Source organism: Lepidochelys olivacea, assembly GCF_965140295.1.
Source record: "Lepidochelys olivacea isolate rLepOli2 genome assembly, chromosome: 2".
Taxonomy (NCBI): Eukaryota; Metazoa; Chordata; order Testudines; family Cheloniidae; genus Lepidochelys; species Lepidochelys olivacea.
Genome location: NC_140412.1, coordinates 169,215,447 through 169,230,743, shown reverse-complemented (window position 1 = coordinate 169,230,743; position 15,297 = coordinate 169,215,447). Strand labels below are relative to the sequence as shown.

The following is a 15,297-nucleotide window of genomic DNA, read 5'->3' as shown; positions in this document are numbered from 1 at the left end:
TTTGTACCTGTGATGGATTGGATCACAGAAACCCCCTTGGGGCTGCCAACTGATGTCCCAAGACTGCTTCCACCCCTGCTTTCCCTGCCAGCTTGGGACTCCAGAACCCTGCCTGGTTGTGCCAGACATGCTTGCCAGCTACAAACACAGACCCAGGTCTGAACTATGTCCCACAAACTGCAGGCTAAACTGAAAACAGCTTAAGAAGTGTTCCTGTCTCGAACACTCAGATGCCCAGCTCCCATGGGGTCCAAACTCCAAATAAATCTGTTATACCCTATATAAAGCTTATATAGGATAAACTCATTGTTCTCCCTCTATAACAATGATAGAAAGATATGCACAGCTGTTTGCCCCCGCCCCCTGGTATTAATACACACTCTGGGTTAATTAATAAGTAAAAAGTGATTTTATTAAATACAGAAACTAGGATTTAAGTGGTTCCAAGTAATAACAGACCGAACAAAGCAAATTACCAAACAAAATAAAATAAAATAAAATAAGTCTATGCCTAATACAGTAAGAAAACTGAATACAGATAAAATCTCACCCCCATGATTATTGTCCTTTGTTCCTGTTTCTTTCAGGTATCCTTTGGCAATGGAGAGGCTATCTCTTGAGCCAGCTGAAAGCAAAATAGAGAGGTTTCCCAGGTGTTTAAATAGACTTTCTCTTGTGGTTGGACACCCCTCCCTCCCCCTGTGTAGAATCCCAGCTCCAAGATGGAGTTTTGAAGTCACATGGGCAAGTCACATGTCCATGCATGACTCAGAACTTACAGGTAGCAGCTATTGTTCGCATGCTATCTTGAACGTTCTCAGATAGACTTCTTATGTGGATTGGAGCCTTCCAAGATCCATTGTCCATTAAGTGTTTCTTGATTGGGCATTTAACTTGCAAATTCCTTTCTAAAGAAGATGCCCAAATGCCTTACTAAGGCTACTTAAAATCAAACAAGTACACTGACAATATTCATAACTTCGAATACAAAAATGATACATGCATACAAATAGGATGAATATATTCAGTAGTTCATAACCTTTTCAGAGATATGTTACATGGCATATGTAGCCTAAAACATATTCCAGTTATGTCATATTTACTTTCATAAGCATATTTCCATAAAACATTATGGGGGGTAACGTCACAGTACCCATTAGAACTCCACATGAGTACAGGGTCTGCACTAGTTGATGTAATTGCAGGATCAGGGCAAAAGTGTGCAAGGCTACATGGCAAAATGTTTCAAACTCTTTTGCAATGTGTTCCTCCTTTATGGAAGTTATACTTCACCATCGGGACCCCCTGTATTTCTAGGTCTTTTAGTGTCTTACTTCCAGTTCAACATATATTGTCTTGGATTATTGGTGAAGCCAGGGACTCTAAATGGGTTCTATTGCCCTAAGCAAAATAGAAAACTAGCTAAAGTGTATCCCTATTGAGGCACAGTCACACAAACTGAGACTTAATGAATGTTTTGGCTGTTTGTTATTTTGCTTCCATAGGTGATCTTTTCCACCCAGATGGTAGAACCATTCTGGACGGGAATTGCCCATTCAGTTACTAGACTCACTAAACTAAATTCCCCCCTAATGAAAGTTTCCAGAAGTTAGCAAAATTACCCCAGCATTTAATTTGGTCTCCTCTATGTGTGCCTTGCATATTGCCTCAAGTCAAGACTTTAGTGCTCCACAAGGAAGGTTTGTATCGAACTGCTCTGTTTGCCTTAATTTGAGGTTGCTCTGTGTATCTCTTACAATGTCTTTGGTGCCCAGGAAGGAATTGACTATAAATAGAATTTCTGCATGTCAGAGTTCATTATGGAAGGAATTCACTGCCTCTGCCAATTTATGCTAATATAGTCCACATTAGTAAATCCATGCCCTAAGATGCAGATGGCTTTAAAAAACCATTTAATTTGATTTAGATATGCTTGAAATAGTGCTGGGAGAAATTCTGTAATGTTTATATTTATTTTTAAAGAGCAACCCTTGAACTGACCATGGGCAAATGGTGGAGTTTAATCCTGACTTTCATTTTATGTCATGTCACATTTTAGAGTTTACCAGAGCTCCTGACATTCACTTTTTGGTTCCATGCACACTTACATAGGTATTAAAATTTCATATATTTTATTTTTATTAAGAGCAAGAAGTCCATTCCAATGAGTCCCCAGCAAGGTGCATCATATGATGATAAATTAACTTTTGAGAGCATTTAAAATACTTTGATACTATGGTTCAGAATGTAAAATATACAGTTTGTACTACTTTCTCTCCAGACAAGAGAGCCTTGTAAAGGATTAACAGATACATATTTATGCTTTCTCCAATTTTGGCATTTGTAGCCCATCTACATAGAACATTTGCTTTTCCATTTCTAAATGATTAGCTCTGTATTCAACCTTATTAATCAGATTCAGAGCAACACATAAGCACTATAGCAAAATAAAAATAATATCATATTGTAATTCAAAGCCTTTTTTTATTATTACCTTTTTTCCCCCAGAGCTCATCAGACTTTACAAAAAAGCATCTTGATTTTTGACAGGTCTATAGTTGCGCTGTTTGTCTGAATCATTTTCTGTAAATTTAAATCAGCACCACCAAATGTTGGATTAGGTATTGGAATAAATAAGGGTACATTTAGCATCATTATGGGTAATGAGACACCGTTGCAATCAAGCCTGCTTCTTAGCAATGAATGCAATTTCTAGTAATGTTGTACAGCTACAAAACTGAGGCCAAAGACTCTGAGATGCAGGTGATAATTTATAAGTGACAAGTGTGTTTTTTATCTGGATATCATCATTTAAACTATTAGGCATTTAATATTTCTGTTTTGTTTTTTTGCGTTTGCTGAAGAGTTTTTGAATATGTGGAATTACACACACACACACACACACACACACACACACCCCTCTCTATCTGTAAATTACTGAGGGATCTGCTTATCAGTCAGTATAGGCACGCTCTGCAGTGCTTGAGAGAATGCCCATAACTAACCTTACCCCGATGAAACTGGCTGTTCTTGAAGTGTTCTACATCTTCAGGTCTGGTCATTCTTCTGTATTAAAGAAGAGTGTCATGAGGGTGCTTTAGTAAGATGGAGGGGGAAGGTACACCTGTGAAGTCAATTACTACATACCACATCTCCCCCTGCTTTTCCCAAGGCCTGCACAGGAGGCTTGCTTCCTACCTCCTGTGGAGAAGCAGCAGAGCATGGGTGTCTCCAAGTGACAGTGCTAGGCCAGGTGAATACTTTATACCATGGAGCCCAGAAGTAGCTCTGTCTCCAATTAGAGCTGCTGGCTGGGGAGCTAAAGCAGCTGCAGAATGGGGAAGCTCACTGGAACCAGAGGACCCTTTTCTGGCAGGACTGTGGGATTAGAGAGGGGAAAGAAATGGAAGGGGAAAGAGCACAGAGAGCTGCTGGGCTAATCTCAGGGAAGGTAATGAGAAGAGAGAGATGGGAGCTGAGCCTATTCTACTCCCATCCCTCTTCTTCGAATTCTAAGGTGAATATACTTATTCTTGAGGACTCTTTGGATTAAGGCTGTAAAACAGTAACACTAGTACTAAGTATACTGTACTAAGGAAAATCACGCTCAAGTATTTAAATCTTTTGCTTTTCTTTTAAATAGGTCTGAAATGGATATATTGTCTGCTAGCTCTGAAGGGATTTTGATTGGCTACTGCCCACAGCAAGATGCCCTGGATGACCTTCTAACTGGTTGGGAGCATCTTTATTATTACTGCAGCCTGCGTGGGGTTCCAAAACAATGTATCCATAAGGTAATTATCCATGAGTAGCTTTGCAAGGAATAGATGGAGCAAGTTTGGGCTATAGAGTTCACATGAGTTTCATTTTCTTGCACTAGAAAATGCACCTTTTAAGTCCGACATTTGTCTTTAACAGTTTTGGTCATTAGGAATCTTCTCTGCCCACCCCAAAATGTATTGATTACTTTGAAGTTTTAAATGTAGCATGATTTTCCTCTCATCCCAGTGTACATCAAGAGTAACTTCCCTGAAGTTATTGGAATTACACCAGTGTGAAAGCAATGCCTGGCCCACAGATCATAAAAGAATTAAAATTAAAAGTCTGCGTATGTAGCATCTTCACTTTTCACTTCACTATTTTGGCTTTTTAGCAAAATAACTTCAAAACTAGCTCTTCACCACTAATTTGCAGGTCCCGCCCAGCATAGGAGGCCTGTGGGGGAATGGAGTGTGGTCAGAATTGCTGCACTGCTTATGGTTATGCTCAAATAAATTTGTTAGTCTCTAAGGTGCCACAAGTACTCCTTTTCTTCTTTCAACTCCAAGGAAGGCCTTTGGGGAGACATTGCAACTGCGCACAAGATAGAGCAGCTCTGGAGCTAGTCTAACCTGACCCAAGGACACAGCAAACCCCTCACGTAGCTCCAGTATTGAAGTTGGGCGGTAAAGTTAGCAACAGCCACATTTTCCCCTTCACTTGGGCCCTGTGTGTAGCAGAGCTTGGCTGGACCTGAGAATGCAGCTTGCTGTCTTAACAAGGCCCCCCCTTGTAAACAGTGCCAAGCACCATTTACGATAGCTACTTAGAATTCAGCATCCAATCTTTTCCTTAGCTGTTCAGTGTTGTCAACCCACCTCATTAGTTTTGGATTAAGGACGGCCAGAGTACTGCAAACATGAAGATTTGTTCCCCTTGGTCTGAGGGAAATATATTAAGAGATAATTATTATTGCATTAAGCCTCTTGGTGAAAATTACCTGTCATCTCTATCCAGTGACAATTCCCCTCTTATAATCAGCTTTTAGCACAACTGTACTAACCATCTATTATCGTGGAATTTAAGAGACACGGATGAGAACAGTTTCTGGCATGTCTCTTAGAGCTATACATTCATTTAAGAGAATGCTGTTTAAATATTCATAAGTCTCACGTAAGTCATCAACTATGTTTTGGTCATAAATGTAACTTAAAGCAGAAATCAAAGCTTGATTATTTAATTAGGCAGCAAAGTCTTAAAATGCTGTGAAACATGGTTCTTAACCTTCTCTGTTTTGTCCAACAGAACAGATGACAATACATCCTTGCAATGTACTTGTCCACATGGTAGAACGTATATAATAAACTGAGGCACTAATGTTGACACAGTAGATATGGCGTGGAATTTTCAAAAGTACCTAAGTGACTGAAGAGCACATGTCCCATTGAAAGTCAGTAGAAATTGTCCTAATTCACTTATATACCTTTTAAAATCATACCTGTGAGCTCCTCAGTATTACAGCCAGGGTGTTTTAAGCAGAAGTGCCCCGATGTGGAATATGTACACGATATGCCCACAACATTGCTCTAAGGAAGCTGACTGACTATATCAGGTGCAATGTGTGCAGAATGAACATTTTCCATCCCAGTGCTGGAATTAGTCCAGTGCAAAACAGGGCAGATGGGGAAATTACAGCTGGAGCATGAATGAGCTAATGAAGGAGGATAGCTGCCTCGGCATTGTTGGACATGTGGCAACTGCGTTAGATGACCCCTTGTAATAAATTTGCCATGCGGGGCATCTTTGGTTCAGGGCCAGTTCAAAGCATAGGCACTATAAACCTGTGCCTAGGGTCATGGCTCCTAGTCACACGGTGATTTAAAAAAAAACACAACTTTTTTTTTTATTCAGGCAAAATTACAATAAAACACTGACATACTACAGTGTCCATTACTTGTTACTTATTCAGGATCAGTTTTATATTCAAAGACCTAAAGAGTCTGGCTTATTGGCTGAGGAGCCCTCCTCCTTATCTTAGTATACAAAAAAGTGACCAAATTTCTATGTAGTGATCCTCTTTTTGGCACTTCTCCTGTGTATGTACTTGGTGTGAAAGCTTTTCCATTACAAGGAAAGTCCATATTTTACTTACCACAATTCCGTAGGAAGAGAGTCATTTTTCTAATACCGTGCAATCCAAAGTCTAGTTAACAATAAAAAAGAAATGACTTTGTTGTGTTTAAAAGTAGATTCTTGACTGGAGCATTAAGTAAGCAGGTCAGGGGATCTCTAGGAAGGAACATTTTGTCATAAGGTATCTTTAATCCTTTCCTCTCAAAATTTTCTAATTCCTGGACACATCTGCCACATATGTGAGTGTGTTCACTTTTTCTTGTAACCCTTCCAATAGAGCACCTCCCTAGCAGCAAAAATATAATGGATCTTAACTGGAGTCAAATGCCCCTATATAGTTATTCATATTTAAAAAAAAAAAAGTGCTGCACATTTTCATAAGTGCCTAAGTCCCATTTTCAAAAGGGTCTTAAATATCTTTGCAAATCCGGTCCCAGTTTCCTTAAAATAGACATGTCCAGTTTTTTCTGGGTATCAGATGGGGGACAAACTTTAGAAAAGCAAGACAGTCCAGTTTCATACCGGATGTGTGGCCTGCCTAGGTGCTATTGTAAATAATATATAATAACTGACTTTCAGCCTTCCCCCAAAAGTCAAACTAAAGCTAAACCTTGTTAGGAAAAAAACAAAACAACCTTTTGTGTGAATCTGACCTAGGTATGCTATGCCCGTGTTCACTTCCTGTCCTAGACTCTTGTGTAGCGTTGCAGTACAGTGTGAAGCAGCTGCTGTGCCGCACCTCAGAAATGGCTAAATTTCAGTGGTGAATGAAATGATCCCTGTGTAAAGTTGTATTTGAGCTTAAATTTGTAAACCGGAATGCTTGTGAATCCTTGAGGATAGCAGTTCCTATGGAAATGTAAATTGTTGTTTTTGTTGTCTCACTCCCACACATTATGCTGTGCTCCAGGCCAAGCTCTCTGAGTGCTTACTGTTAAAGTGTTTGTGTTAACAAAAGAAGGAAAGAGCAGGCACTAGGGAACGCAGTTGTTTGATTCGAAGGTGGAAAGCAATCTGAGTTCATTTTGTTTTACAGTGAGTTGGCAAGCGAGCAGGTGACTTACGGTATGCACTGCCGCATAAGTAAATATAATCTATTAAAGCAATAACTTCAAGGATCCGATCCTTCACTAGACAGATTTGTCAGCAGCAGGAATTAAATGCCTGACATGAAGTTGAGTGCACTTAATGTTCCAAAACAGTAATTAACTGAATGGGAAAGGATGAGAAAATGGGTCACTTGTTATCAAAGTGAAACTGTATATTATATGAAGTTTTAATCTGCTTTTTAAAGCAGCCCTAGAAGTTTCTTTTAAATCATGATGTTGTAAAGCCTTGGGTGGAGTTTGAAGTGTATGCAGGGGGGGCATTGCTTCCCCCCCTTCCTCCAAGGTAGGCTTACCATACGTTCAGGTTTTCCTGGACATTGCCTCTTTTTTGATAGTCCATTCTCCATCCAGGTGAACTTTTCAAATAAGAGGCAATGCCTGGGATTTTTCCTTTGGGGAGCAGACATTACAGCTCAGAAAGAGCCATCTCTGTGCCCCGATTTGGCCCTCCATAGCTGCTGAATCCTGCCCATCCTGGCCCAACCTAGCCCACTGGGTAAGCGGAGTGGTAAGTGCCTCTTGGCTGGGCTGCCCGCGCCACTGTGGGGCCTCAGAACCCAGCCAGGAGGGGTGACAAGGCCAGACCCCCCACGCTGGAGAGAGGGAGAGGCCTGCAGGGAGGTCTGATGGGGCTGGCACTGCATCCCGGGCCTGCACCAGCCACTCTACCATCATGGCAGGGAGTGCAACACTGCCCCCCACCTTGAATGTGAGGCTGCAGGTCCTCCGACCCCGCCCCCCCCACCAATACCACCTCCCAGTATACACACACACCCCAGTATACACACACCCTTAGTCTCTAAGGTGCCACAAGTCCTCCTTTTCTTTTTGCGAATTCAGACTAACACGGCTGCTACTCTGAAACACACCCCTCTAGCACTCCCTCCCTAGGTGCAGGGTTCCTGAACATTAGCCACTCTGTGCTCCTGGTTAAATTCCCCCTGGATACCTGTGTGAGACCATAACAAAGACGGGGCAGGTGCCCGGTGACCCCACAGCAGGCTCAGCCCTGTAAGCCTTGGGCAGGCATGGCATTTGCTCCCCACGCATAGTCCCATTGGCCTGGCTAGAGCTGTCCCCCAAATATAGAAGTCAAACTATACCTATGTGTAAAACTAAATAGAATTTGAGTTGAGCTTAAATAATACACAGCTCTTGGGATGTTCAACCGGTTATCACACTGGATTGGCATATTTGTTTTAAAAAATATTTATTTTTATTACATTTGTCTCAGTGGAAATGGTTAGGGCTATATTGTGCTGTCAGTTACACCAGTACAAATCCAATGAAATCACCATAGTAGATGAGCGTAGAATTTGGAACACATTTATTCAAAGAATACAAGTATCTGTCCCACCTACCAACCTAATTAAAATCATAACAACTGCAATGTTTCAAGGCTTGGCCTATCAATATTAAAATTACTATTTCTGGTTGGAGATTCTTCAAACCAACCTTCTCTGATTTTTATCAGAGCTTCAAAAGCTAGCAGATAGCCTGAAGGAGCATGGGCAGGGTTCGTCTTTCAATAAGACCCCAGGTGGATTTTTGCTCCCTCATGGAGCTCCATTGTCTTGAACTTTATGAAGGCTGTGTGCTATTCTGCCCTCTGATACTTTGGTGACTTAACCAGAATCTGAGCAGAATTTAGTCCTATAGTCAACTGAGCTTTGCAAGTTTGCTTGTGTGCAGCTCTTTTCAGGATCATAGCTGAAAGTGCAATAAACTCCTATAACTTCAGCTAATAATGAGTTTTCCTAAAATTGCTAAATTTACTCTGAAGAGTAATACATAATTTTTGTGCACAATTTGTAGAAAATTGGGCAAAATGTTTTTTTTAATTATGGGGTATTAAAATTCATTCTAAGTTTGAAATGTTCAGTAAGTCTGTAATTATTCACACGAGTATCACCAGTTTATAAGGATGCAGCCCAACTCTTATGAAATTCAAAGGGAGTCTTTCTATAGACTTCAGAGAAAGTTGGATCTGGCTGTGTGTGTGTGGGTGTGTTAACTATAAGGATGATGAGTTGTGCATTGTATTAATCAGTCCTATTCAGAAGTGACTGATCCAAAATTAACAAATTATGATATTTTTCGAAGTTAGTAGGATGGATAAATATCCAATACTAAAAATTCCCTAGTTTGGAGGTAAATCTGAAGAAAGTACCAGGAGAGTCTCAGTACCTCTTCCTATATATAATTTACCTGAGTGCTGTTACTGACTTTGGAAAAGTCTCTGGTTTTTTAATTGGAATCAATTATACATGTTGTTTTTTGCAGTGCAATCAGTATGCCTGGTGCTTTATTGGTAGATACAAACGTGGTCCCTACCTTAATCTCCAGTCTACACAAATTTACAGAGATGCTTATCTTCACACCCTTGACTAGTCCCACTGGTTTCAGTGGGATTATTTGTGTGTAATGTTAAGTGTATGGGCAGGAATTCAAAGCATCTAGGCCTTAGATTTTATAAATCAGTGGGAGTTGGATTGGACTCTAATTTAGGAAGAGGAGAGCTCTTTACTTGAGTTAGAATTATTAAGGTAACACATTTTGAAGTTTTCTTAAGGAACATTGGAGACTAGTGATACGGCCGTCTGTCTATGGATGTGAAGAGTTGTTTTAGTTTCCTGGTTCTGGGAGAGAGGGAAAGAGTTGAGAGAGCTTCAAGTGTGCATTGAGGAGGTGCTCAGGTGAGAAACACCAACTATGTGGTTGGATGAAGTTACAATGTATATATTAGTGTACAAATCTCTCTTATAGCCCTTATTTCAGTCTGAGTCACCTATATCCTGCACAAACTGAGGAGTCACATCACTTTCAATTATGGAAAATTATTTATATCTGAAATAAAGACTCATGAAACTGAGGACAGAGAGGAAGGAATCCCACAGCATTTTCAGTTTTCTGCATGAAGTGTGTCACTGTCACTTTAAGTCTTTGTCACACATCATGTCACACATTTGAGTTTCGTCAAGATGAGAGGTATTTTCATGTATACTTTATGGTGTGGCACCATCCAAATAACAGTACACCATTAGGAATGCAGCTAAATGAAGTTATAATGGAGAAGTATTGGCTACTTTACAATATATCTAACTTAGATGTAATTTAGATGGCATCTTCATTACTATTTAGATTATATTAATGAGTTTGGGACTATTACTGCAAATTTAGTCTCTCTCTATAGATATGTTAATGAAAAAGAGATAACGGGAGGAGGCATCTGCTGAAGAGCATAGTCGAATAAAATGTATGATGTTATATTTGATGAGCTAAATTCTACTGTGCTGCTTTAGTGGATAAGGTTTGAGGGAGATACCAGGACATAGGGAGCCTCTTTCTGAGAGCACCCAGCAAAGCAGACTCTCTTCATAGCGCTCAAGACCGCACTAGGAGTGAGAAAATTTTATAACCCTTCTGCCTACCCACCATTGTGAATCAGTCCCCACAGCTGCACTGTTACACTTCTATTGTACAGATAATATATTAGACCTTCAGCCAGCTTGTGTATGTGCTGTAATCATCTGCAAAAACTAGCTGGGTAGCTTTATGCATTCAAAGGAACAGCAAAATGAGTACCACGAAATGGCCCTTTACTTAGAAGCCAGCAAAATTTCTGTAGCACAAGAATAACTGCCCTGACTCAATGGTTATAACCTATTTAGAAAGGATCAAGTGGGCAAAAAGGGAGAGGGAGTGGTACTCTATGCCAAAAGTTGCCGTACTTCTATATTTGGCACTGGTCTGACTGTTGCTGCAATACTGAGTCAAGTTTTGTTATCCACAGTTCAAGAAGGATGTTAATAAATTGCAGAGGATTAAGAGCAGAGCCATGAGAATGATTAAAGGATTAGAAAACATGCCATATAGTGATAGACACAAGGAACTCAATCTATTTAGCTGAACAAAGAGAAGTTAAGGGGGTCACTTGATTACAGTGTAAGTACCTACACAGGGAACAAATATTTAAAAATGGACTCTTCAGTCAAAGGTATAACATAATCCAATGGCTGGAAGGTGAAGCTAGACCAATTCAGGCTAGAAATAAGACATAATGTTTTAGCAGTGAGAGGAATTAATCACATTAGAACAATTTACCAAGGCTCATGGTGGATTCTCCATCACTGACCATTTTTAAATTAAGACTGGATGTTTTTCTAAAAGATCTGCTCTAGGAATTATTTGGGGGAAGTTTTATGGCCTGTGTTCTAAATAGGAGGTCAGAATAGTTGATCAAAATGGTCCCTCTGGCTTTGGAATTTGGGTATCTCTACTTCCCTTTGCTATTTTGACAGTGGCATAGTTTAGCATGACTGTCTATGCACTGCACATTCTGGTGTAAAAATCAAATAGTGGGGCATGTTTTGGTTCTAGATAAATTAAAGCAAAGGCAAGATTTACCCACAACTTGGGAATTACACCGCATTCATATTTCTAATAAAGAAAGACATAGTAAATTACTGCTGGGCTAGCTTGCTAAGAACATGTGATTCAGCCTCCTCGGGGCCTGCAAACTCTAACATCTGACTTGACTTCCTTGAACTGCTTTCTATGATTTCTCTGCCAATATTCCTCTGCTTTTTAAATTCCTCCCCTTTGACTATTCTTTTTTTAAAAGATTTTTTTTGCTGATTGTAGTAAGACTGGCAGTAATGTTTGAAAGCCATGTTAGAGAAAATAGTTTTTTTACAGCTAAAATATAGTAATCTTCTCTTTCTTTGTATGGCTCCATGTCTAGTTGGCAGCCGGTATCAAGCGGAGTGCCCCAGGGATCGGTCCTGGGGCCGATTTTGTTCAATATCTTCATTAATGATCTCGAGGATGGAGTGGATTGCACCCTCAGCAAGTTTGCAGATGACTCTAAACTGGGAGGAGTGGTAGAGACGCTGGAGGGTAGGGATAGGTTACAGAGGGACCTAGACAAATTAGAGGATTGGGCCAAAAGAAATCTGATGAGGTTCAACAAGGACAAGTGCAGAGTCCTGCACTTAGGATGGAAGAATCCCATGCACTGCTACAGACTAGAGACCAAATGGCTAGGCAGCAGTTCTGCAGAAAAGGACTGAGGGGTTACAGTGGACGAGAAGCTGGATATGAGTCAACAGTGTGCCCTTGTTGCCAAGAAGGCTAACAATATTTTGGGCTGTATAAATAGGGGCATTGCCAGCAGATCGAGGGACGTGATCGTTCCCCTCTATTCGACATTGGTGAGGCCTCATCTGGAGTACTGTGTCCAGTTTTGGGCCCCACACTACAAGAAGGATGTGAAAAAATTGGAAAGAGTCCAGGGGAGGGCAACAAAAATTATTAGGGGACTGGAACATGTGACTTATGAGGAGAGGCTGAGGGAACTGGGATTGTTTAGTCTGTGGAAGAGAAGAATGAGGGGGGATTTGATAGCTGCTTTCAACTACCTGAAAGGGGTTCCAAAGAGGATGGATCTAGACTGTTCTCCGGGGTAGCAGATGATAGAACGAGGAGTAATGGTCTCAAGTTGCAGTGGGGGAGGTTTACGTTGGATATTAGGAAAAGCTTTTTCACTAGGAGGGTGGTGAAGCACTGGAATGCGTTACCTAGAGTTGGTGGAATCTCCTTCCTTTGAGGTTTTTAAGGTCAGGCTTGACAAAGCCCTGGCTGGGATGATTTAGTTGGGGATTGGTCCTGCTTCGAGCAGGGGGTTGGACTAGATGACCTCCTGAGTTCCCTTCCAACCCTGATATTCTATGATTCTATGATTTTGGTTGAGGTAGCAACTCAGTGTAAATTACAGTCATTCTTGAGATTCCTTGACATTTTTCTTGATAAGCACATGGGATCAGATTTTTAACTCTCTATCTTTATTTTCTATTTTTATAAGCTCTTCCAATCAATTCTCAGAATATTTTTCTTGCTTGTATGGAAAACCCACTCTGGTTCTCAGTAACACACATTTTCCAAATGGTACTAAAGCCATTTAGCATAGTGGATAAACTGTGTGCCTTATATTTCAGAGAGAAGGACTTTATATGCTGTTTCAGATCTATTTTTCTTAATATCCCTTTTTCTTCTTAGTGTCACCAGGTGTCAACGGAACTTGACTGTGCTTAGAATTTTGCTCAGCCAGACTCCTTATTTGAAAGGAAAATTCCAGTGCTCAGTTATAATATATTAGGGCCAAATCCTCTGGCCTTCTTCAAAGCCAGAGATTGTGCCAAATATGGCAGAATCTCTGCAGTTCTACTATACGGGGGGAAGAGGAGGCAAAGAAGTGAACGGGCCATGCAGGGAGACTCAGCAACCCCATGTGTTCTTACTAAGCCAACTTCTTGTAGCACCTGTCTCATAAGTGGAGCAAAATAAAGTTTGTCGGTCACCTGGGGAATAGCAAGAAAACATGCACTTTGCATCACCAAATTGCCAAAATGGTGGTTTCCTGATGGTCAGATATGATTTTTTTTTAAACTTGCAGATAGTTAGGACCATATTTCCAAAATGTAGCTTCCATTTGACATCATACATTTTTAGCAGGTTATAGCATGGACGTGCACAGAAAGCAATCACCTGTTCATGCAAGTGATGGAGCCTTTCACCTGTGTATATGGGTGACAGTCAAGTGCATGGAGCGTTGCATAAGCGTTACTCAAGAGGGGCTTGGGTTTGAGATCCCTTTGCAAGATTTGTGTTCATTTATCTGTTTTGTTTTGTTTCTAGATGTAGTGTTAAGAATGTTTTTCTGTGGTATACCGAGGTTCTCAACTCTTCCTCAGGAAATTTTGCATAGGGACAGTTTGCTTATATAAACTAATTACCAAGGGCACGATCATGTATATTCCAGTCATAGGTTGTAAATGCTCACTTCTCTGTGTTGATAACTTTTCTGTGAATTCTCTGAGCTGTCTGGGCTCTGTCTAATTTTAACCCTACAATTTCCCATGACTTTTGCTGTTGCCACTCAGATGGTGCAGAGTGAGAGGAAATATGTATAACTCTCCTGCTCGGGATTTCCTGGCAGATGTTCTCAGCTAGTGCCAGCAATAGGTGGAACAAATGGAATCAGAACTTGCACTCCGACTGCTCTTCCCCTCATTGCTATACCCAGCATAAGCTGCGTGCGCTAGAAGATGTGGCTCATTTTCATATCTAGAAAACCAGCTACATTAAGGGTTTGGTTGAGCAGAAATGTTAGGATTCTGACTGTCTCCGGGGCAGGAGACACCAAATCTGAGGACGCTGATTGAATCTTCTCTATTTCCACTAGTGCTGCTGTGCAGGGCCAGCCTAATCTGCCTCTCCCCTGCGCGCGCCCCTGCCTCCCCGCGCCACCCCCCCCCCCACTGTTTACACGACCAACTTAAACAAAAAGAGTTGGGACTAATTTGCTGTAACATTTTGGAGATGACCCAGACTGATAAGGGGTTCTGTTACCTACTGCCTTGTAACTTGGTGTCTTAATGCTGTCTGTGAAACACTGGATCCTCACTATAACAGAGGGCATGCTAGGAAACTGGGCAAAAGCAGATGATAGCTTGTATTAGAAAAGGTGCTGCTCCCTTCCTGATTACCTCACCCTGTCATAGCCAAGATCAAGTGTTTCACAGACAGCTCCCGGCTTAGATGCTAGCCCTCAGTTTCTGGATACCAAACTTCAAAACCACGCCTGTTTTAAAAAGTTTTTTTTTTCTTTCTTTCTCCTGCCATGATGACTCATTATTGTTCAGAGTGAAGGAAATGCCCTCCTTTCCATTAACTTCAATGGTCCACTATTGTGTCTTCCTGGCTGGACAATGGATGGGTACTTTAAGTTGGTTTTGTATAAAGAGCTAGCCTGAGAGATGACACTGCCTCCTAATTACATCACTTCCTGTTACGAGGTGATGTTGTAGTTGCACCACAGTTACAATTACAATGTTCTATGCACATATACGTGCATACGTTCATAGCCATCCCCTACATACAAATCTCCTAATGACCATCAAGCTCAGAACAAGCTTTCATAAAAGACCTTATTTGATGTAAGTTTATGCACAATAACGTTGTATACAGCTACTTAATTCAGTTGCTTATTCTCTAGGGTTCAGACCCCCTGTTCTCTGCAGGGGTATGTGGACCCTGATTGTCACACTTGCCGTTCTCCTTTACCAGCTCAGAGCCTGCAAGTGGAGATGTTATCAAGTTAGCCCTGTGTCTTGTTTAACTCACTCATTTAGAATGGCTGAACCCATTATTCATGTGATTGCCTTTCTGCTGATCCCATCTTTTTGTCTGACCTATTATTTCATTCTCTCAGATTCTCTAGCACTTGAGAAATGTG

At 40.9% G+C, this 15,297-nt stretch overlaps 1 protein-coding gene across 1 annotated transcript in view; it reads left to right on the top strand.

Annotated features, from left to right (window-relative positions):
* The window catches only part of ABCA13 (ATP binding cassette subfamily A member 13), a gene marked incomplete at its 5' end in the record, with an annotated part of 301,195 nt that overhangs the window by 258,205 nt on the left and 27,693 nt on the right, over positions 1-15,297 (top strand). Inside the window, one exon of the mRNA XM_084621105.1 lies at positions 3,644-3,794. Coding sequence (XP_084477231.1) covers positions 3,644-3,794 — 151 coding nt within the window. The remainder of the gene's footprint in view (positions 1-3,643; positions 3,795-15,297) is intronic.